We start from the raw sequence: 24,436 nt of genomic DNA on the forward strand, positions 1-24,436 counted from the left end.
CTCCCATCGGGATTTCTCCCTAAACAAGGAACTTTTAGGTCTGATTCAGCCCTCACTTCCTTGCCTGAAGCTGTGTGTGAGAGTCGGCAGTGGTTTGAGTGGGAGCAGGATGGGGATTGCTGATATTGTAGCAGAAGTGGCCGTGGCTTGGTGGTGATGGGTGACAGCTTCCACCTTGGAACATGATGTCACCTTGGCACAGTCATGAGAAGAGGAAGTGTCTGGTCCTCATCCAGGCAGGGGAGACGTTTATTTGACAGATACAGGGTTTTTCTTTTCCCATTTCTCTTACAAGCTGTATTAATAAGAAGTGCTTTTCTAGAATCAGAGCTCTTCACATTTCATTTATATTTGAGGGGGAGGGGAAAACCAACTTTTCTAATCCCAAACACACAAAGCCCTCTCAGAACCACCACAAATTTCCATTGTAAAAACTGGCGTCCTGCAGTCGTGCTCCTCTTCATCTCCAACACCCTGAGACAGGCCATGAAATGCAGGTGAGAATGCAAAACTCGGTGATAAAAATGCCAATCCAGAAGTGTTTCAGCTTCCCAGCGAGTGGAAAAAGCCTGAGGGGCAGGACACATCTGCAGTGACCTGAGAGGGACACAGCTGGCTCGTGGACGTGATCTTTTGTCCTCCTGTGTCTGATCAGCTCTTGCCCCTTGGATGTGTTATTCATTCTTATGTCTTGACTTGAAAGTCATGGCTACAAACCGAGGTTTTTTCCCCATCTCAGTCCCTCCAGGTTTACAGACCAATTCATTTGGAAGCCTTTGAAGTCCTGTGTGCTCTTTTCATGGCCTTCCAGTGTGGAGTAGTGCCTAAAAGAAAGAACAACTCTTGGAACCACTTACATGTCTCTTTTGAACTTGGTTCCCCTCCCTCTCTGCCATGGTGACCTCCTGACATACAACAAATGCACAATAAGCTTTACTGGGAAGAGATGCAGCCTTTTTTTTTTTTTTTAATCTGACCTTAATATGCTGCCATGCCAGCTGCTGGGGAGGGTTATTAATTATTGTGTGAATTCTTTATGTTTGTGTCCAGCCGGCCTCAAATTGTTAATTGTATTTTGGATGTAATCAGCCAAAAGGACAAGTGAAATATCTGTATGACATCAGAGAGGGGATAAGGGAATGGTGCAGACTGAAAATGTAATCAGTGGAGCACGGATGTGTCTGATTCTTCTGAGCCTGGTCCAGCTTCTGATTTCTCTGCATCAGGTCTTACAAACTGGATGTGAACTGACAGAAAACAACGTGTGGTGTCATTTAGGCTGCCTTTACTGTGAGTTTGGCAGGCAGGTACAGGAGAACAGTCCTTAGGTACTTGTATTAGCACTATAAATGCTGTCCTGTGCAGGGCTGTAGCTCTTCAGAATAATCTCTTTATTCCACTGTTGTAGGAATGTGCCCCTTGTTGATGGAGTAAACAAGTTACCCTTTGTCTCCTTAAAAAGGACAAAAGCCCAGAAGTTTCTCTCCTCAATTTGGTTAAAAGACACCTCATAGGACCTTGGGGACTTCACCTCAAACTTAAGGATAGCCAATTGGACAGGAGCCAAAAAGTCCCACCTAAGCAATTTCTTAGAAAAGAAGAGAACAAAATAATTTAATCTCTTCTGTGAAGTGTTTTAGCAGGAGCAAGAACCTCTTGCCCTGGCTTGGTTTTTCGCTGTAAAGAGCTTTTTTATTTTGCCTTTTATTAAAACTTTTTTCTTTCCAGCACTGTCAGAGGAGCCATCCTGCTTCTTTTATGCCACCTGAGGCAGCTGAGCTATCAAGGGTGCAGTGCTTGTCTATAAGCCTGGCTCGAATAGACATAACACAGATCTTTTCTTGAGGGAAAGGGGCAGTGGGGAGGGAACAAGAATAAAACACTTTGGGAATAAATCCCTGCAAATGCACAGAGCTGAAAATCTGGTTGCTGGAGGCAGGATGTGAAGAAAATCCTTGGTTTGATTTCTCTTTAGCTGAGGTGCATCAGGTCCATGGAGCTATTTCCTTCCAAGTGATTTTGGATTTTGTCGCTGTTCTTTTTCCCAGATCAAACCCTCTAAACCAGAGTGAGGTTTAGAGGAAGAATTGGGGTGGAATCAGAAAAAAGGAGGTGTGAGGCTCTTCTGGATCGCTTGATTTGGGATTTTTTGAGCTCAGAGAAGGGCTGTGGTCTCTGGATGGGGGCAGGGCTGCTGAGCTGGAAATTGAGGTTTAATGCTTAAATCAGAATTTTTGCTGCTGAAAACAGCTTTGTTACTAGATGAGGCAGCTTTTGGTAGCCCAATTCCTTGACACATAAAAGGGTCATGATGCATAAAGGCAGAAAGAATTGTGATATTTTTCCAGCTGAGAATTGGAAGCCTCTGGATCAAATAAGGTCTGTGATTATGGAATAATCTATGGGTCAGTCAAGGGCCTGACTTTCAGTTCACTGAGGTTGGTTTTATTCCTCTTGCTTTCACAGAATTATTCCCACTTCACTTCAGTGCCAGGAGAATATTCCTGCAGCCACAGCCTGACAGCTCCAGACTTCTAAGCAGGGACCTGTGCAATTACCAGGGCTGAATTTAATTACAGTCTCTCAATAAAATGCCTTGTGACTTGAATGTACAACTCAATAAATTCACCAGATTTCATCACACACAGTTGCTGTGGGGATTAAGTAGTATTAAAAAGGCAGATGTGTTTATGGTGATCAAGCTGCTATTTAAAGTTTTCGGTAGGGGAGATCTGCCTGCTTAAAATGTTAAGGATTTTCACCTTATAAACTCCTCTTAAACAATAGGCACATTAAATGCTGGTAGGAGCAGGAACTAATGTGTAAAACTGCAGTCTGTAATAGCAACTGGAACCCTGAGTACATGTTTTTTATTACATACACAATTTTGGTAACATCTGACCCTAATTTATGTTTCTATTGTCCATTTCAAACAGTTTTTCTCCTTCCTGGTAGTGGCATTCATGAGCTGAAGCCCCAGAAAATTGTCATGCATGTTTTGGATGACACTTAATTAAACCAGCTGAAAAAAAATCCTCTGCAGTGGAAAGCTGGAAGCATGGGCTATTAATAGAAGCTCCAGGAGTGGGTTGTTCGCAAGCCAAGGCTTACTCAACTGAGGCAGGATGCAAAAAAGAAAAAAAAAAAATGCCCATGCCACAATGCCAGGAAGCTATAAAACCCATTAATCCCCACCCATGAGCACATCCATCCCAAAAAGCAGAGTTCTGTTTTCAAGGCAATCATTTCTCTGGAGTTTAGCAAGGGGTCAAAAATATAAAGGCATTGCTCTTCATCTGCTTTTTTTTTTTTTTTTTAATTCGAGAGAGATTCCAAGTGTCAGAAAGAGATGATATGGGGATTTTTCTGGCCCTGGTCTCAGGGTATCCTGCAGAACAAATTCTGCTGAGTATTCCCCAGCCTCTGTGCTGGGTCCCTCTTGCCCATCTCCCTTCTTGCTCAGGGTGCAGATGCCACCCTGCTCCAGGAGAGCTCTTCAGGAGCATTCCTGAGCTGGGAAGAGGGAGCCAAGATGTGATGCAACATTTCCTAAAGCCACCATTTAAAGCTGAGATTGGCACCATTTTCCGTGGGCTGTGGAAGTGGTTTTAAAGTCTGGGAGCAGCTGGATGAAGACAAGGAGATATTTCAGGCCAGCATTTACTGTGGTTCAGCTTTTCGGCTGTCCTTTCTGGAATCAGTGGTTGGATTTGATCTGTATGGGTCCCTTCCAGCTCAGGATATTCCATGATTCTGTGAATTGTGTAAAATGGCAGTAGGAGTGATCTGAACTCCAAAATTACGTGTGTGTGTGTGTGTGGGATTGTGCTGGGATCTGATTTTAGTACAGCTTTTATGCTAATATATGATAAGAATGTGTTAATAATAGGTATATAGCACTATATAAAGTGCTGCTAGCACTTCTGTGTAGATTTTTCCATGGTTATGTTAAAACAACACTGCTTTCTTTTCCCCATCCTTGGAGCATTTAATCCGTTCCCCTATTTTTAGTTTCATTTTTGCCTTCCCCTTTCATTTCATACCCAATTATCTCCCCACCAGCATCTCACCAGTTTGGCCCATGAGATACAGAATATTCCAGCGTGGCTGGGGCCAGCTTTGGTGCAGAAGAGCCACATGGATCACCCAGTGCTGGTGTCTCACTTCAACTCATTGTCTGCCTTTAATCCTGAGCTGATTAATCTGCCCAAGTGCCAGAGCTCACCCTGGGTCACGGGTGGCTCCGTGTGGTGGAAAAGTCTCTCCTCCAACCCGAGCTTCCAAAGAAAGGCTCAGCAGTCTCTGTTGTTGGGTCTCAAGGCAGTTTATTGCAAGTTATCTAAAAGATTTTCTCCTTGGGCTGCTGTGGTTTGCTCAGCAGCTCAGGCAGAGGCACACACACACCCTGACATCCTCTCTGACCCCGACTGCTTCTTCTCTCCCACCCAGGGCTGCTGCTCTCTTTTATATGGTACATTACGTGTTACATGGTTACAGTTTTCCCCAATGCCTATTACCTATATTAAATGGTGATTTTCTATCTTTTCTATGGTACATTACGTGTTACATGTTCACAGTTTTCCCCAATGCCTATTACCTATATTAAATGGTGATTTTCTATCTTTTCTATGGTACATTACGTGTTACATGTTCACAGTTTTTCCCCAATGCCTATTACCTATATTAAATGGTGCCTTTCTATCTAAACCAATCTGTGAGTGCCAACATCACCAAGAACGTGGAGGTGAGGAAGGAGAAAGAGGGAGGACAGGGCAGGCCCAAATCCCAAATCCATCTTAAACCCTCTGACCCCCATGTACAAAACCAAAACCCCCTGTACAGCACTCAGAAATTCTTCGCTCTACTTTGTGACTACTTCTACTCTAATATCTAAACTTTTGTGACTCCTTGTTCTTCCTGCAAGGTTGGTAACTCATTCCATGGCTCAAACCCAAAATCACAGCTGTTTGCAGCTGCCTGCCAGGGTCTCAAATGCTTCTGACCTGGGCCCAGAACATCCAAAAATGTCTGAGGGACATTTGGAGTTCTGACACCCAAGGACCCTGAGCTGAGCAGGGCAGGCAAGAAGCAGCCCTGGCTGGTGGGGGGTGGCAGCTGGAGCACTGGGAAGCAGGGGCAGATGCACCTTGTAAATCTGTGTATAATGACTGAGAGAGAGAGCCAAACCTGGAATGGGAAGGGTAATTAAGAGTCTGGATGATTAGGGCTGGAGCATGTGTTCAAATCCCACTGCTCTCAGAGGTGAGGTGAGAGCTTGGGTTGTCTGGGAGAAAGACTATCCGGGTATTTTGGAATCCTGTCAGTGTTTAGCAAGGAGAAAAATTAGAATATTTGTAATGTATAAAATAGTTTTTCTCTTTTACAAAGGAGTTCCTTTGGTGGTGTAACAGCCTTGTTTGCTCTCAGGCCTGGGCTGCTGCATTTTGGGTTCTGCAGCTCAAAAGGTTAAAAGATAATTTACAGAATGTTTTCTGCTCTTAGCTGAGAAACCAGTGTAACCCTGAGCTTGGCTTTGCCTTGCTGAGAGTGTGTTAAATAAAGAGAAACATTAGAATTAGGCCTGAATTTCACTCAGATTCAGGGAGCCACTACAAAACCCACAAAACTATTTTATTTCTTCTTTGAAGATTTCAGCACTGATGAAGTGATTCTTACATTATCTCTTCCTTTTTTTTTTTTTTTTAATCTCCGTTTTGTTTCTGTTTTTGGAACAAGCTCTGAGTTTAAAAATGAGCTGGCAACTTCCTTCTCAGACCTCAAGCAACTGAATTAACTTAAAACAACAACAGGAAGAAAACATCTGGGCTGGGAAGCACAGCAGATCAGGGCTGTGGTGGTGGGGGGAATAGGGGGGTGACAAGAGCCTGTGTCACAGCAGTTTGTCCTCAGTGGGGCAGGACAGGGATTGAACATTCCTGGTTCCTGAGGTGATGGAAGGGAAGGTGGGGCAGTGGGATGGGATTCCCAGGGAGCAGGTTGTGATTCCCAGGGAGAAGGATGGGATTTCCAGAGAGAAGGATGGGATTCCCAGGGAGAAAAATGGGATTCCCAGGGAGAAGGAGCACCGTGGGATCAGGACATCACTGCTTTTTCCCTGGGAAGCCTCCTGGGAATTCTCCAGGAGGGAGATGTGTGTGAGCTGGGGTAGGTCAGCCCTTGTGTCTGTGGTCCTGTGACAGATCATCCCCAGGGGTCATCCTGGAAGCCTGGGGCTGTGGGAACAGAGGAAAGGAGCCTCCATCAGCTTCTTGTGCTGCCCTGGAGCACAGGGACATGAAAGAAAAAGCTTTTTGTTTTACTCTGAGCTCTTGAGCTGTGCGTGAGGGCTGGAAGGAGCTCTCTGAGCTGCAGTTCCTGGCCATCTCAACAGAAGCAGTTGGAGAGCTCAGTCCTTTTAAGAGCAGATAAAGAGTCAGCCTTGACTACTCTCCTTTCCTGGGTCTGGGCTCATTTTTACTTATCTGAGCTCCCCCAAAACCCCACTCTCATGGAGGGATGTAGGCCGTGACCTTACAATGTGTTGGGCCCCTCGCATTGCACAGGGGATGGGAGGATTTGTGTCTGAACTGCCTCCAGGCCAGGATTTGGCATTGCATCCACTTTCTCCATGGCTTTTGTGCAGCATCCACTCCTCCTGCTTGCTCTGCTCCATCCTGGCCAGGTACAGGGATGTCCCTGTCACCCTGACTGTCCCTTGGTGTGCTCTGCTGGGTCCTTCCCTGTGGGAATCCAGGAATTCCCTCTGGCTGCCCTGGGACCCTGGCAGGGCTCAGGAACCCCCCTGGACAGAGCCCCCAGAGACACTGGCTGTGATCTCTGGCCATGGAAAAGAGTTTTCAATCTTACAGGGTGAATTACCAGCTCTGAGGGTTTGATATATGCAATAATTAAGTGTGGCACAGGTGCCAAAATAAAATCTTAGGATTCTAGATGAGGGGTTCAAAGGGGACAAGATGGAGGAAATTGGGATTGTCCTGAGGGTGATGATTGAAGCAACTTTTTATTTTCCTGTGTGTTTTAATGTAGATCAAGCCAGGCCCTCTCCTCCTCCTCCACAGTGCTTCCCAGTTTGTAACCCCTGAAATCCCACAGGCTTTTCCTGCTCTCTCAGTTCAGTCCTGGAGATGCTGAGTTGCTTTTTTGTTATTGCACTGTGTCATTTGAAGATCTCAGAGACTCCATGTGCTCAAATAAAAGCCAGGAACACTGAGCCTTCAGATCCAGGTCCCTTGCATCACCCTTTGAGGCCGTCCTGCAGCTGCAAGCTGCCTGTGAATGCAGTTGTTGCTGGATTTGGTGTGAGGACCAACCTCAGAGGCAGCAGGACCTTCTCAGTGTCAGAGAGCTCTCCCCAAGCACAAATTGTTGGTCCTGCTTCCTCCAGTCCTCTGGAAGGTGCTCCTGCCTGGGATGTGTAGCACCAACACTTGTAGTAAGCAAATTGTAGTAACAACTCGTTTTCCTTCAGCTGCTGCTCCATAATCCACTTCCCTGGCTGCATTCTCCAGAAACCACTGATCAACCACAAACTTAGAAATATCTTAAAGGGAAAGAGGATGCCTTGATTTTGCAGCAGCCTCTGCACAGCTCTGCTTGCTGTCCTGGGCACCCAGGAAAACTTCAGCACCAGCAATTTACCAGTGCTTTTTTTTGGTTGTCATTCCCAGTTGACCATGTGGTCCCCGAGCCTGGGACCAGTTTGCTGACAGCCTTCGACCAGTGGAGAGAGTGGGCAGACAGCAAATCCTGCTGTGACTACTCCCTGCATGTGGACATCACTGAGTGGCATAAAGGTGTGCAGGAGGAGATGGAAGCTCTGGTTAAAGATCATGGTAAGCTCAGGGAAGCCTTGCCCCTCCTTGTTTTTCAGGATCCCCTATTATTTAGGGTTGTCTCTCGTGCAGTATTTTACTTTTCTATGCCAATAAAGCTGTTTTGGGCCCATTCTGGCTCTTTGAGGAGGTTTGGGCAGTTGGGATTGCAGAGGGCACACTGGTGTTGCAGCCCTGATTTTCCAGAGGTGAATCTCCTGCTTTTCCCATGCAGAGCAGCTGCTGTGCCCAGTGAAGGTCCTTTGGGTTCATCAGTGCCCTTGATGATACCTGCAGCCATTAAATGGCTGAAAACAAGGGAAATAGGAGCCCCAGAGGGCCAGTCCAGCTCTGCATGCAATAAGTGAAGAGCTGAGTGAAATTACCTCATAGGTTTTCCCCCTCTTTATTTCCTTGGCATTTCATCCTCAGACTGGAGTGATTTTCCATCCTATTTGTACTTTCAAAATCCAGCATTTTATTTGTAATGGGGGCTTCCCACACATGCTGGGTGAGAGCTTTTCCTGGTTCCAAAGGCTGGAGAGGAGAAGCCAGCTGAGGATCAGTGGGTCAGTTTGGACACGTCACAGACTCGTGTTTCACATTGTCCTCCCTGGAGGGTGAGTGGGATCAGCCATGCTTCTGTGTGAGATGCATTTTTGCTTTTCTGTGGTTACTCAAAATAAACAGTGAATTCCTGCAGTGAATTAATGGAATTATTGCTGGGGGCTGCTTTAGGGATTGTAGTCCATGGTTTTACCTGCAGTGTGCTCTCTTTCCCCCAGGTGTGAATTCCTTCTTGGTGTACATGGCTTTCAAAGATCGCTTTCAGCTCAGTGATTCTCAGGTAGGAAGGAAGTCTTCATGTTTAATTTGTCACAAATTAGTGTTTAAATTCAATATCCTGGGATCTGACACTCTTACCTGTTTCCAGTCTTCATGTGGGTAACAGTACCTAAGATCAGCAACAGCACCCATAGCTCTGGTTTGAAGATTATATTTTTAATTAAAGATAAAACCCAGCCAACAGCAAACCCTGAAAGACTTGGTTGAGGGAAGCAATAGTAAAACTCTCATTTTGAGAGGTCAGAGGTTTTTTTGTAGCTCCTTTGGGGTAGAAGCAGTGGCAGTTCTATGAATTGCTGCTTTATGCCTCTGCACAGGGCAGGACAGGGAGATCTCTGGGCTAATTATAATTATTCTGTTTAGAAGCTAAAACTGATCCTGGTCCAGAGATGGTTTTTTGATGGTAGAATCACTGGGACCTTAGAAAAGAATTAATTACCCTCCTGTTTGCTGTTCTGGTGAGCATATTTGGGCATGTTTCGTTCAGAGGGGCAGCTGATGTTTCTGAAGGTGTGGGAGGAGAGGAATGCCTGGGAGTGTTGGTGTGAGTTATCTCTGAGGGCTCTGGAAACATTTCCATGAGGGAACATTGGTGGCACCAGCTGGGGGTTACTGGACTTGAACCCACCCAGGCTGGTTGCTGGAGTGGGAAATCACACTGCTCCTGCCTTCAGATACTGATTTCCATGGAGCACATGCCCCCAGCACTCAGATATAGGGGATGTTTTTTATGCCCGCCACCAGTAAATGAGACATCAAACAGGCACAACTCTGCGAGTCCTTTAAAATCATCCAGTGGTGGGGCTTGAGTTGTTGCTGTTTCTTCCTCCAAGGTACTCCAAACCTGCCACTGGATAATCCTTCTTTGCCACATCAGCAGCATCCAGCTGTGGAATTGGGAAATTCAGTGAAAACGGCTTGCACCTCTCCAGCAAATCACATCTTACATTGCTTAGTGCTTCTCTTTTCTCTTTTTTTCTGCAAAATCCTGTTTTCTGTGGGGATCTGGGGTGTGGCCTCCCCGACAGGTGTGTTCCTGCTGTGATGTTTGTTCTCTGGCCCCCAGATTTACGAGGTGCTGAGCGTGATCCGGGACATCGGCGCCACAGCCCAAGTGCACGCTGAGAACGGTGACATCATTGCTGAGGTATGGCCTGGCTGCTCTCGGAGTTCTTGCCTTCAAATGCTGGCAGGGCGTTAAATTCTGACTCCTTCTTTGCACACTGAGAGCCTCCCAGTCTTTTGAGAGCGTGGCAGGGCTGTGTCGAGGGTGTGAGTAGGGCTGTACAGCAGTTTTTAACCCCTTTGATGTGGGGGTCCAGAGCATCCCTCTGGCTGCCCTGGAAGGTCTGGGAGCCTGGCAAGGGTCAGGAACCCCCCTGGACAGAGCCCCACAATCCCAGAATCCCAGAATCCCAGAATGATGAGGTTGGAAGAGACCTCTGAGATCATCAAGTCCAACCCATGCCCTGACACCACAACCGGACCATAGCACCAAGTGCCAAGTCCAGTCTTTTCTTAAACATATCCAGAGATGGTGATTCCACCACCTCCCTGGGAAGACAATTCCAGTATTTTATTATTCTTTCAGTGAAAAATTTGTTCCTAATATCCAACCTAAACCTTCCCTGACGTAGCTGAGGCTGTGTCCTCTTGTTCTGCCAGTTGCTGCCTGGTGGAAGAGACCGACCCCACCTAAACATCCCAGAGACACTGTGTCTGTGATCTCTGTCCATGGAAAAGAGTTTTCAGTCTTACAGGATGAATTACAAGCTATGAGTGTTTGATATAAGCAATAATTAAGTGTGGCACGCGTGCAAAAAGTAAAATTTTAAGATTCTAGATAAGGGGTCCAAAGAAGACAAAATAAAAAAATTAGGTGTGTCTTGTCCTTTTTCTCCTTCTTCATGCCCTTCATGTTTCACTGTGGTGTTGGCATTTTTCTGTTGGTTTAGGCTGGGGACACTGTTCAACATAAATGATAGATATTAACACATTATTATAAATATAGCACACGTAGTTTCTAGTATATAATATTTATAACATCCCACTGAGGGCAGAGCCCCACACGCTGCCCTTCAGGACAGACCTGCAGCAGAGCAACAAAACATATAATATATATTATAACATATAACATATATATTATAAATAAGCAAAAAGAAACATCCTTATAAACCAACACAAACGAATTACAACTTCTTCTTTGTCAGTGGGGCTAAAAAAACAAAGACTTTCTACAATCTCAAAATCATCAATACCACAGATTCCAACACTTTGACACTGATAAAATAGGTTTTTGTGGCAGCCTGCAGTTTGGGGTGGGTATTGGGCATTTCTGCCTCTCTCCCCAAAGGTGAAAAGCTGGGTGTGGCTGTCACTGTGCACAGCAAAATGTTCTGAAGGAAATAAGAAGTGGGGGAGTGGGAAGGGATGTAGTTTCATACAGTACATGGGATGCTGATGGTTGGGGTCTGTTTCTCCTTCAAACAGCAGCAAAAGAGAAATGTTAATAACGTATCCCATTTAATCTTATCTCCAGCTCATTTTCTACATTGTGTCTCAAGCACCCAGAGGATTTTCTGGCAAGAGCCTACCCCAGTCCTTCAGCCCAGTTGCAGAATGATTTTTTCCATGAGTTATCATTCTGCCACATCTTAAAGATGATTTTATAGATGCAAATGAGTGCTAAAAGTCAAGGGGCTATAAACCCCGTGTGAAGCAAATCCAAATAAAAGGTTTCCTTGACCTCCTGTGAACAAATCAGCAAGGTTTTGTGAGCTCTGGTTATTCTCAGCAAGGGGAGTTGGAGAGGATTTTCTTGCAGGGCCTTTATGCAAAGCCCCATGTGGTTTTTAGCCAGTACAGATGCTCAGGATCTCACTCATGCACCTTTACAACAGCTGCTAGAAAAATTCCCTGTTGCTTTAAATCTCATCCCTGCTCTTTTTTCTTCTCTGCCTTAGGAGCAGCAGAGGATCCTGGAGCTGGGGATCACAGGCCCTGAAGGGCACGTGTTGAGCAGACCTGAAGAGGTGAGAACTCCCCTGCCTTTGCATTTACCCCCCTCCCCAGTTTATAACATCTCTGCATTGCCAGTAAGTCCTTCATGTTGGGATGAATGTGGCTGGAAACAGAATTTTTCTGCATTTGGGGTTATGTTGGTGGAATTCTGCCATTATCCTTTCTAGATCCAGTGGCTTGGGCTTCTCTCTTGGTTGTTATTTTGTCAGACTTCCAGTGAATAGCAGAATTTTTTAATATATGCCCAAATCGTGACATTGTTTTGGGTACTTCATAGTTTCCATTACTGTGATATTTGATATTTTGATGAAATATTACCAATGGGATGGGGTTTTTTACAGCAACGGATTAAGTGGTTTGCTGAAGGCACAGAAAATATGTACCAGAGCAGAGAGGTCATGCTCAGGCCTTAGCCCAGCACTTCAGTATAGCTACCCTTCATATTTCCCCATGGATTTCTCCAGGGATGAGCACTCCAATCCCTCTAAGCTTTTGAAATAAATCCCAGAAGTGTGAAAAAGCCTTAAAACTTTGCCTTTGAGGTTAGTTCCTGTTGTATTCTTCACTCACAGTCCCTCACTCTCTCTAAGCTGGACACCTCACCGTGACATTCCAGTTTGTGGGGTTCATCTGTTCTGTACAGAACAGCTCTTTTTGTTCCTTCAAGATCCTGGGGCTTTGCTGCCTTCCAGATGTGGGAGCTGGGGCTGTGAGATCATCCACACATGCCCCTCGTGCTCACTCTCCATTTCCTCCCCTTGATTCTGACAAGCATCATCCAGAGGCTTTTCAGTAGGAACATCAATCATTCTGTTGCCTGGGGAAAAGAAAAAGCTCACAGAATCCTCACAGAACACAGAATCTGTGTGTGGCTCCCAGAGCTGGAATCTTTTGCTTCCTGAAATTGTGAGCAAGCACTTTGCACTGAGCTTTCCAGTCACCCATCCAATTTGTGTTTTTTTTTAACATATTTTTGGCCTGCATCAGGGGAGTGGGAACAGATGCTGGTGTGACACTTGAGGGAGTTCAGTTTGTGTTGTTTTCAAAGGAACGCTGCTCTTACCTTAAAGGATCTGGACATCAAACCAGCCAAGTTGTGTCTGGCTGTTTTAAAACTCATCTTTCATGGAGCAGGAGCTTTAAATGTGAGTTGTGTGGTTCCAAGGCGTGGATGGATTGTTAATCTGTGCAGGACTGGGCTCTCCCTCTGTGCAGGGAGGAAAAAGGCAGCCTGAGGACACGTGCAGGGTGGAAGAAGGCAGCCTGAGCCACAGATGAGGCTCAGTGAAGCTTCTCCCTGATCTCACACGGGGCAGCCTCTGTGCAGCTGAGCTCAGCTGTGCTCTGCCCAGGCTTGGGAAGCGTTTGCTCCAACATTCTCCTCCTTGAAAGTCATAGGAAACAGAGCAGGAAACAATGTCATCTGGTTCCCTCATCCCCGTTCTGCAGCCTGGGAGTGACTCTGTGCTTCTAAAAACATCCAGCTCCCCTTGGGATAGAGGCCAGATTCCACGGGTGGCAGCAGATCCCTGATTCCTGTTGACTTCAACGGAGTGGATGTTTGTTGTATCTCTCTGGGGTGCTGTTGACACTAGAATTGGCTTTTCCTGCTGTCCCTTAGGGAATGCAAAGCCCATCCTAAGGACAATTGGCATCTGACTGGAGAGCTCCTTAATTCAGACCTCCATCTACAGCAAACCAGCAGGAGCTGCTGAGCAAGTCTAAAATATTTATTAACTCGACACTCCTACTCATTTCAGGTGGAATAAATATTGAGGGAAGCATTCAGGACATGCACTTGTGTCTTGGAGTGCACAAATCTGAATTCCCAGGCTGGCAGGAGGCTTGCACTGAGGCTTGAGTTTCACTGCTGACTCGGGGGTTTGGCTTTGCTCACCTCAGTGTTCTGCACGTTATTCCAGCCAGAAAACAGGGCCTGAGTTAAGACAGCACCATCTCAAGTCAGCCTTACCCATCACTTTCTGGAAAACTCTACCCCTCACAGCTCAGTTCATTCTGTGATGACTTTTCAGAGCAATCCATCATTTTTTTTTGTATTTTTTCAGCCACAAAAATGCTGGAAGCACAAGCAGTCAAAATGCTCCAGGAAATGTCTGTCTTTTTTTGTTTTGTTTTGTTTTTTATTTTTTCCAAGAGAACTGCTGTGCTAGGGCTTCTAATGCATCCTGGTAATTGCAAACATTCCCCTTTGGACTACTTGTTAGGTTATTGTTATATGCCTGTCACCATAGCATCTGGGCACAAGGCAGGAATTCAGCAGCCTTGTTCAGAAAATATTCTCCTGCTGCTTCACAGTTGCTCAAACGCCTTCTGCCCAAAAGTCTGGGGGTGTGTGTTGTTTTATCCCTGCTCTGCCTGCGGGGAAACTGAGGCACGGGGTGGGAACGTGGTTCCCAGGTGCTGCAGGGGCAGAGCCGTGCACAGACCCGTTCTAGCGGGGCGTTTGCAAGGGGAGGCCATGGCCTGGAAGTTGTGGCCTCTCTCAGTCCTCCCCTTGTCTCTCAGAAGGGACAGCTGAGCTTCTCTTGGCTCTTCCTTTCAGCCCTTGTGAGCGGTGCTGGCTCCGACACTTCGGGTCCAACATTCTGGAGCAAAACCCTCCCTCAGCCTTTGCCTGGGGCATCTGGGTGAGAAAATACTCCCCTGTGAGCATCCCCTGCCTGGGGCTGTAACCCTTCGTGCCCCAGAGAGCACCCTGCTTGCTCTGGGGGGCTGCTTTGCTGTTCCAACTCCTGGCTGTTGTTTTCCTGGAGCATTCTGGCTGCAAACAGGGCACGGGTGGCTTTGCTGGCATGAGCAGAGCTGTTCAGGACACTTGGACAGCAGCCTGGCCCTGGTTCCCCAGGCTGGTGGTTCTTTTCCTCCAAGGACAGTGTTAGGAACCAGCAGTTACAGAAACCCAGAGTGGTTTGGCTTGGAAAGGACCTCAAAGCCCACTGATCCCACTCCTGCCATGGGCAGGGACACCTCCCCCTACTCCAGGATGCTCCAAGCTCCATCCAGCCTGGCCTGGACACTTCCAGGAATGAGACACAACCCCTCTGGGCAGAGTATTCTGGGACAGGTGGTGATGATTTGTGGCACTTGGGCTATCAGCCATTGCAGAGCAGATTTTCACAAATGCTGATTGTGTGCCAACGCCTCCAGAGTCCATGGGAGGGGTTCTGGGAGCCTCTTGCATTGGGAATCTGGTGGGGAATTGCTCTGGGTTTGTTTCCTCTGTTGTTCACTTGGAAAATGTCTGTGGCACTTCTGGCAGCAGGCACAGCTAGCATCACCCTGCTGTTCAGTCTGGCATCTGGATCCTTTGATTAGGACGTGTTTGAGCCATAAAATCAGAGCAATGCCCATCATCCTGAGGCTGCAGTTACAGCGTGACCCTCAGTTTGGCTGAGCTTAATTCTCTGTACACATGCAAGGAAAAACAGTTGATTTATGGGGTGGTTCACACTCTCTCAGATCCCAAGCCAGAGACTGGAGTGGAGGGTGCAATTTAGGAGGCTTGTTTGCAAACGTGGTTTACCAGAGTATGTGGTGCAGCATCTCCCTTCTGCGTGGGCTGCAGCAGGAGCAGTTCTGTTGAGTCAACGTTTAGTTGCTTATTTTTGTCTAGGTTTAAGAAGGGGCTTCATCATTCTGACCCTGAGCACCTGGACTGGTGTTTCAGATCAGGCAGAGAGGCTCTGAAGCAGCCTGGGAGAAATGGTGGTAATGAAAGGGGACTGCAGCATGATGTCATTTAATTGTTGTGATTGTGCTGTGCCTTTTCAGGCTCAGAGGTGGAAAATGCCTTGGCACTCCTCATTTTTTGGAGAGCAGGGTCTGTGACTTTTGAGGATGAGCAGAGTGCTGTTTTCTGGGAGAGCAGGGTCTGTGATTTCTGAGGATGAGCAGGGTCTGTGATTTCTGAAGATGTTTTCTGGGGGAGCAGGGTCTGTGATTTCTGAGGATGAGTGGGGTCTATAATTTCTGAGGATGAGTGGGGTGCTGTTTTCTGGGAGAGCAGGGTCTGTGATTTCTGAAGATGTTTTCTGGTGGAGCAGGGTCTGTTATTTCTGAGGATGAGCAGGGTCTGTGATTTCTGAGGATGAGCAGGGTCTGTGATTTCTGAGGATGAGCGGGGTGCTGCTGGGTGTCCCTGACCTCCTGCCACTCTGTTCCTCAGGTGGAGGCAGAGGCTGTGAACCGGGCAATAACCATTGCCAACCAGACCAACTGCCCCCTGTACATCACCAAGGTGATGAGCAAAAGTGCTGCTGATGTCATTGCTCAAGCCAGGAAAAAGGGTAAGTTATTTCCTCCTTAGCTCATGCACTTCAGCTCCTGCTGACACCAGCTTCCTCCCTACAGGAAAGGTTTCTTTTTCATTTCCCACACACCAGGATTCAGTGGTTGTGTCAGAGCCTGGAGCTGCTTGTTCTGTTAAGTCCTGAACTTGTCTGTTCACACTCATCCTCCTCCAGCAAGCCATGTGCCTTCATGATACCACCAAGTCATTCCATGCTCTCTCCATGTAGTAAATTCACCTGGAGGCTGCACTGGGCTCTCCTTCCAGCTGCTGTGGTTTTCCCTTGGTGCTTTCTGCTTTCTTCCCGGGGTCAGCAGTGATTCCTGACAGAGCTCTTGACTCCCAAGCCCTGTTGTAGCCAAAGAGGCCACCAGTTCCAGCTGCCTGCTGTGCTTCTTGCTTGTGGAATAGATACTTTCCATGTGGTGTAACTCATAGGGATGCAGGGCTGGGAATCAGCAGGCTGGGGTGGGTTTGGGAATTGTGACTGCCTCTGATAACTCTGCTCGGGGATGCTGCAAGAAGCAAGACTCAGACCTGTTGTGGATGCTGCTGCCCATGTCTCCTCTCTGGCTGAGGCTTGTGAGGGAGCTGAATTGCTCTGAGGGATGCAAGAGCTCCCCCAGCCCGGCCCCTGCTGCCTGGCCCTCAAGGAGTCAGGATTGCTCAGGGAGTGAGTGCTGTCTGCTGCTTTATCCTGTGACTAAACCTTCCACTTCTATTTAAAGCTGCTCAGGTTGGCTGAGTAACCAGGAGGGATGATTTATCTCCTTCTTTCCTCACAAGGCTTGGATTTAAATTTCTGCAGCCTAAGTAAGCCTGGATGGGTATACAAATGACATCACTTTCCATCTGGATGTTTGATGCGAGAGGAGCTGATTTCCAGCAAACAGATTGGTGTTTGTGCATTGGCTCAGGAGTATTTTGGTCCCATGATTCCTGTTAAAGGAGTCGGTGAGGAGGACTGATTTTCAAGGCTGTCTGTGAAAGCAGCTCAAGCCATTTGGAATAAATCTTTCTCTCCCAGCTCCATCGGAGGGGATCATCCTGAAGGAAGATGCCTTGACCCAGCAATGTGGCTGCATGCTGCATCCACAGAAAAGAGCTTGATGTCGTAGTGCAGCTGTATCCTGAGAGCCAGGGAAGATTCTGTTCCCTTTTCCAGATAAAATATCGAAGGCATGTGCCCCATAAAGGTGGAGCATCAACAGAAACACCTTCTTGCTACACTCAGTGTCCTGAGACCACCAGTTGGAAGTGGAGTGGGGCTTTGGGATGAGGGACTACACACCTGGATCACAGAAAGCCATAAAACACAATTTGGCTTGGGTGGATGTTACCCTGGCTGTGAAAGGGGCTGGGATTGTCCCAGATGAATGAGCCACAGGGCTCACTTCACTGAGCCTCTTGAGCGAGCCAGAACATGCAGTTTTTATTCAAAATGTGTTTTCTCCTTATAAAGAGAATTTGGGGTATAAATGGTGCCCCATCCTCAGTTCCTTTATTCAAATAACTCAAGTTAAATGCTGTGCAGTAACCGAGGAGGGCCACACGCACTGGCCTTGCCCTCCCAAACAATAGAGGAAACAACCAAAGACTATCCAAGGCAAAAACAAGCCAGGATTGATTTGCTAAATGGCAAAGAGCAGACGTTATTTAAAGCCAGATGTTCCCAGTGGCTTTTGCATGGAGGAGATTCCCTGCAGACTGTGTTGCTGGCAGATCTGGAACCCGAAAACATCATTCCCTGCAGAACAATATCCCCAGTGTGCTGGACCACAAGCAGCCTCCCATTAACAGCCAGCATGTGTTAGGCCTTGCTTTGATTTCAGAACCTTATTTGTGGGCAGTGATGTCAGGGAGCCTCTTCCTCTGCTCCTGGAAACTCTCACAAAGGCTGTTCCTGGAGCTCCTGTGTCAGCAGCATGGAGCTGGTTAATCATCATCCTGCCTCAGCTAGTGGGCTCTTTCCCAGCTGTTTGAGACCCCAGAGACTTAACAGTAGCTCTGGCAATAAAGTGAAAGAAATACTCTGTCTTTTCACTCTGCATGGTGAGGTGTGAGACCCTGCTGACCAGCTCTGGTCGTCCCTCTGCCCATCCTTCCTGACTGAAGTATTTAGGGTTGGCTTCTCAGCCACCCACATCTTTGGCAGGCAGATCCAAACCCATGCAGCGCTTGGGGAGGCAGGTGGGTGGGCACAGAGCACATTTTGGCAAGGCTGCATTTGGTGAGCAGATCCCTGGGACTGCCAGCTCACGCTGCTTTTGAAGCTGCAGCAGCTGCTTGGTGTGCAGATGGTGCTGGTACATTCCAGCCTGCAGAGTATCCTGGCCTTAAGGATCTGCTGCTCCTTCATGTGGTTCCAAAAACCTTAATGAAGAGGAAGGATGCACTGGTGGTGAGCGCACTGCACAGTCAGGAGATGCAGTTCCATTCCCCAGTTCTGCCACAGTTTTGCTGTTTGGGGGGGGATCAGAGTTCCCTTGTGCTGTGTTTGTGAACCAGGAACTCTGGTATTTCCCCTGTGATGGGTTTTCTTTGTATGCAGAAAAGCTTTCCTGGAAGGAGTTTTCTCCCACATGGTCCCTACTCCAAGAAACCTGGCCTTGTTGGAAAGTCTTTAACTTGTACTATAATTTACAAAAACTCTTTTTAAAATTATTTTTCTTGTACATCTCTTCTAGATCAGACTGAATCTCTTCACTCCCTTACAGTTGCTCTCAGCTTCTTCCACAAAGTTCTTGGTCAAAATAAATAAAAAATAAAATTAATCTAAACAATAAAATTAATTTTTACAGTAACCATTTCAAGGACAATTAATCGGTGCCAACCTCTGCAGTCGTGTAAAGGATTGTGCACGTTGCTGCTCCCAGGTCTGGTCAGTAGCAATATCTTTATTTAATGCTCCAGGGGAAGTACCAGGCAGCCCTGCAGCATGTGTCTATTCCTTCTGCCAGGAAGCCAGGCTGGAAGTGCACATTCCTTGTGTTCACAGAGGGGTTTCTGTGTGTCCCTGTCCCACAGGCACTGTGGTGTATGGAGAGCCCATCACAGCCAGCCTGGGCACCGATGGGTCCCATTACTGGAGCAAGAACTGGGCAAAGGCAGCAGCTTTTGTTACATCCCCACCACTGAGTCCTGACCCGACCACTCCTGATTTTCTCAACTCGTTACTGTCCTGGTAAGTAGTTTTTTTCTGTGTTCAAACAGCATGTGATTTATCATGAGGAAATGGGTGATAAAATAAGGGATGTTGCTGCCAGCAAGCAAAAAACCTTTTTACCTTCAGGAGCATTCCTGTGACAATAAAATCCCATAAATACCTTTTGTTTTTCTTCCAGTGGAGACCTCCAAGTGACTGGCAGTGCCCACTGCACCTTCAACACTGCTCAGAAAGCTGTTGGGAAGGACAACTTCACCCTGATCCCTGAAGGAACCAATGGCACTGAGGAGAGGATGTCCATCATCTGGGATAAGGCTGTGGTAGGTGACACCTGTCACGGGATTGTGTTTCAGCTGGACATTCAGAGTGCAAAATGCCACAATGCTCTGCAGTCTCATGCAGCAGCATCCTTTTTATTGTCCTAGCAGCAGCACTTCTTGGTGACAAGGCTTTTGCTCTGGTTTAGGTATAAGAGCTGGCAATTGTAGTGCAAACTGCTCATTTATTTTCATCATGATTTGTAAATACTATGGAAACAGTCTGTTCCTTGACTTCAGGTATAACTGTCATTGATTTCAGCAGAGCCTGTGGCAAATGCAGTGAGTGTGTTTCAGGCAAAATAACATCCTCTGCTTGATGAACTGGCCAAATGACAGAGGAGATCTCTCACACTCTACAAACCTGACTTTGCTGTGAGGGGACTTGCAGCTATAGTCTGAACACAACAGCCAAATCCTAGACATGTAGTTTGTGAATGAATTATGTTTTGGATGTCACGTGATGGCTGTATTATATTGGAGCCACTATTATCAGTCTTCCAGAATGCCAGAAATGTGTTGTTTTCTTGTCACAGTCCTTCCACTTGGTGTTTTTACCCCTGTGGAGATCCTTGGGTGTGGGAATCCAGAGCTTCCCTCTGGCTGCCCTGGCAGGTCTGGGACCCTGGCAGGGCTCAGGAACCCCCTGGACAGAGCCCCCAGAGACACTGGCTGTGATCTCTGCCCATGGAAAAGAGTTTTCAATCTTACAGGATCAATTACCAGCTCTGAGTGTTTGATATCAGTAATAATTAAGTGTGGCATGGGTGCAAAAGTAAAATTTTAGGATTCTAGATGAGGGGTCCAAAGGGGACAAGCTGGAGGAAATTGGGTGTACCTTGTCCTTTTTCTCCTTCTTCATGCCCTCCATGTCTCACTGTGGTGTTGGCATTTTTCTGTTGGTTCAGGCTGGGGACACACTGTCCAACGGAGGTGACAGATATTGGCACGTTCTTGTAAATCCAGCCCAGGGAGTTTCTGGTATTTAATGTTTGTAACATCCCACTGAGGGCAGAGCCCCACACGCTGCCCTGCAGGACAGAGCTGGGCAGGGCAGCAGAACATGTGAGAGTAAAACAGAATAAACAACCTGGAAACCAGCACAGACCAATTATGGCTTCTGCTTTGGCAGTGGGGCTGACAGACAGAGACTTTCTACAGTCTCAGGATCATCAATAGCTCAGATTCTGACACTGGGAATCTGCTGCACTGCCAGCTCGTAGGTGGCTCATGCAGTGACTCCCGTGCTGTTCCCACAGGTGACTGGCAAGATGGATGAGAACCAGTTTGTGGCTGTGACCAGCACGAATGCAGCCAAAATCTTCAACCTGTACCCACGGAAGGGTCGCATCGCCGTGGGCTCCGATGCCGACCTGGTGATCTGGGATCCTGACAGCGTCAAGACAATCTCTGCCAAGACTCACAACATAGTAAGGATGTTCCCTAATATTCCCTGCTTCCTTTCCCCCTCTCTTCCAGTGCCAGGCTGTGCTGTCAGCAACAGGAGCTTGTGACAGCTCAGCTCAATCTCCCTGCCTGAAGCCCTCTCTGGTCTCACTCTGGAGCTCAGCTGTGGGAGCACTCCCACGTGTTCTGGGCTCAGTCCTTGGCTGTCTCTAGAGAGGGCAGATCATGGAATCCTGGAATGGTTTAGGTGGGAAGAGACCTTAAAACCCATTCAGTCTCACCTCCTGCCACGGGCAGGGACATCTTCCACTATCCCAGGCTGCTCCAAGCTGCATCTAACCTGCCTTTGACACTTGCAGGCATGGAGCAGCCACAGCTCCTCTGCGAATTTCATCCCAGCTCCTCTCCACCCTCAGAGGGAGGAATTTCTTCCCAGTGTCTCATCTAACTCTGCCCTCTTTCAGCTTAAGACCATGCCAACTGTGTTTAGAAATGGGAATTTTCTGGTTTTAAGGGGCTCTAGCAAAAAACCCTTTTTCTTTTAAGATGACACACTGTGCCAGCTGAGAGCAGCTGTGGATCTGGGATGTGGGAGGTTTGATTTCTCAGCTGGTGTTGCAGTTGCAAGAAGGGCAGACTATAGAAAGGGATAGGAGAGCTGGCTAAGGGATAATCATTCATCCAGCTCTTGCTGTGCAGGGCTTGGTGCTTCAGGTGCTCAGGGCAGAGATGTTATTAATGCAGAACAGATTCCAGCAGATTTCAGGCAATGTGGGCCAGTGAAGGCTTTTCCTCCAAAGACAGAATCACAGAATGGTCCAGGCTGGAAAAGCCCTCTGAGAGCAAATGCAGCCATTAAGGCAGCATCAAAGTCCATCTGAAATCAAGTGGATTTCCCCTGGAGCAGAGAGCCTGTCTGCTCCTTCTGAGTGTTGGGTACATAGATCTGAGCTCACCAAAAGCTCTTTAAATCCTCTAAAATATGCAAAGACCTCTTAGGACAATGTGTTTATAACATCCAGGCTTGCCAGCTGCCCCTTTTCACTGAAGTGTTATCAGCTTGCACACACTTTTTCTGGAAATCTGGCCCAGATCTGAATGGATTTATACCACCCACTGATCTGGCACATGTGTGTGGAGTCAGGATTTTCCTGGTGGTCACACCCACGTTAGCAAAGGGCAGTACCCAAACCAACCAGACCTTCCCCTTAGCTCTTCTGCAGCTTGTGGCTGTCAGCCCCTGCACTGGTGGCACTCTCAGGGACATTTGCTGGGTCCCTTGCCTTACACCTGGCCCCTGCAGTGGCCAGGCTGTCTCAGCCTGTGGGAATCTGCAGAGTGGTTCCAGTGCAGGGGCCTGGCTGGAGTTTTCCTGTGACATTCAAGCCCTGTCTCAGACAAAGCAGCCACTGTTGGCATTTGTTGACAACTTGTTTCGCTGTTGACCATGAACCTATGGAATCTTTCCTTGGCGAAAAAAAAACCTGCTTGTTCTTTCTTCACATGAATGCTTTCATTCACTCTGGAGCTGAAGGAGCAAAATTTTCTTCCACACTTGGATCCCCGGGCACATTCACAGGAAACATAATTTTTTTTTTAAAGGTTTGGTTCACTTCCCTGTGACTTAACTCTTTGCCAGAATTGATCACAAATGGTTTTGCTTCATCCTGCCACTGCTTAGGCTTCTGACAGAGGAATTCCAGGAGTCTGGTCACTTCAGTCACCTCAGAGGTGCTTCCAGACTCCTTCCAATCTGGAGAGGAATGACTTAAGAAGAGGGAACCCAGGGACTCACTGCTTTTAGGTGCTACAATTCATGATCTGAACCTGGGCTTGTACTTGAAAATGGCTCAGAGAGCTGGAAGTAGTTTGGGTGGAGTGCTTGAAAGTAATTTCTATTTAGTGGCTGTTGTCTTTGGGAAATGAACGGGGCTTTTTCAATTTCCTGACACAGAATTCATAGACTTTCTCTTTTGGGGATATGCTCTAGTGCAGTCAGGATTGGTTCTGTGATTTTGCCATGGATCTGGGCAAGGCAAAGGAGGACCAGCTCCATTCACAAATGTTTTTGTCTGCTGAGAGCTGCAGATCCCCCAAAACCCTGACAGTGTGTAAGAGGCTCCAGCACTCAGCTGTGGCCAAAGGCTGCATCCTTAAGCTGTGCCAAGAGCATGAAGGACCAAGGGCCCTCATTCCCAAGAGTTTGAAAAGCCGGGCAGTCACAGCTTGTTTGCTTACAAACACATCTCTGGCCTTGTCCCCTGTCACCGCTTTGCCTGTTGCACCTGGTGCCACACCTGAAGCTACACCAGGAGGAATTTCTCCATGGCAAGGGTGATTAGACATTGGAAGGGGCTGCCCAGGGAGGTTTGGAGTCCCCTGTCCCTGGAGGTGTCCAATGAAGGCAGCCTGGACATGGCACTCAGTGCTTTGGGCCAGTGACAAGGTGGGAATCAGGCACAGCTTGGACTCAGTGACCTCAGAGCTCTTTTCCAACCTTAATGATTCTGAAATTCTGTAATTTTATGGGTTTTACACTGCACAATGCCTTGTGTTAGAGGAGAAACTGATACAAGTGATGCCCTTGGAGTGCAGACATCCTGGTTTGGCCAAGCAGAAAACAAAAGGCCCCTTGACAGTCAGGCACAGGGACACCCTCTGATTATGTGGCCTTGGACGATTGCTAGTTTTTGAAATGTTTGAGCAACTTAGGGATATTTTCCAAGAATTCACACTGCTCTTGCCACTCTCTGGCAAGGAAGCATCAGGAGCTGGAGAGGGAGGCTGCTGTTGTTCTTGGAAGCAGCCCAATCCATAAGCTCCTGACCCAGCCTCCTCCTTTACCACCCCGTTTTTTTTCAGGCTGGACATAGTTCAGACTCAGTTTAACCACTGGTCTGGCTAATTGCAAAGCTGCACTCAGGCCTGCCCATACTTAAAACATACTTCAAGGGCAAACTCCATCATTAACTTGGTAAAAAAGACCTGCATTTGACTCAGAGATGGTCACTGGAGTAACAGTCCCCAAGTAACATGATTGCAGTGCATCTCATTCCAGGATGTTTCACATTTGCAGTGATTTCTTTCAAACTCGCCTTTTTTTTCAGTGGTGTGATGTTTCAAATCCAGTTAATTGAGGATCAGCAATCCCATTAAAATAAAATAAGATTGTCCTGGTCCCTGACCCATCAACCAAAACACTGGTTTGAAAGACAGATTTTTCCCCAAATTATTCTTTTTAGTAGGAAACTCACATAAAGCTTCCTGTGGCTCCTAAATATTCCCCCAGCTCAGCAGAGATAGGTGCCTAAATATATTTAAACTGGGAGGCTCTCATTTGAAACTGTTTTTTCTCTTCCTCAGAGAAGCTGTGGCTGCTCCATCCCTGGAAGTGTCCAAGGCCAGGTTGGACAGGGCTTGGAGCAACCTGGGATAATGGAAAGTGTCCCAACCCATGGCAGGGCTTGGAATGGGATGAACTTTAAGGTCCCTCACAGCCCAAACCATTCTGGGATTCTTTATGAACCTTATTTCAAAG

General features: G+C 47.3%; 1 protein-coding gene across 4 annotated transcripts in view; it reads left to right on the plus strand.

Moving 5' to 3' along the window:
- The window catches only part of DPYSL2 (dihydropyrimidinase like 2), a 55,998-nt gene that overhangs the window by 26,859 nt on the left and 4,703 nt on the right, over positions 1-24,436 (plus strand). For all 4 annotated transcript variants that reach the window (XM_085559234.1, XM_085559235.1, XM_021546272.3 and 1 more), the window contains 8 exons: positions 7,689-7,853; positions 8,618-8,679; positions 9,745-9,825; positions 11,642-11,710; positions 15,886-16,006; positions 19,036-19,192; positions 19,353-19,494; positions 20,751-20,921. In XM_085559234.1, the coding sequence (XP_085415360.1) occupies positions 7,689-7,853; positions 8,618-8,679; positions 9,745-9,825; positions 11,642-11,710; positions 15,886-16,006; positions 19,036-19,192; positions 19,353-19,494; positions 20,751-20,921 (968 nt within the window). The remainder of the gene's footprint in view (positions 1-7,688; positions 7,854-8,617; positions 8,680-9,744; positions 9,826-11,641; positions 11,711-15,885; positions 16,007-19,035; positions 19,193-19,352; positions 19,495-20,750; positions 20,922-24,436) is intronic.

This window comes from Lonchura striata, chromosome 22, assembly GCF_050655825.1.
Source record: "Lonchura striata isolate lonStrDom1 chromosome 22, ASM5065582v1, whole genome shotgun sequence".
NCBI lineage: Eukaryota > Metazoa > Chordata > Aves > Passeriformes > Estrildidae > Lonchura > Lonchura striata.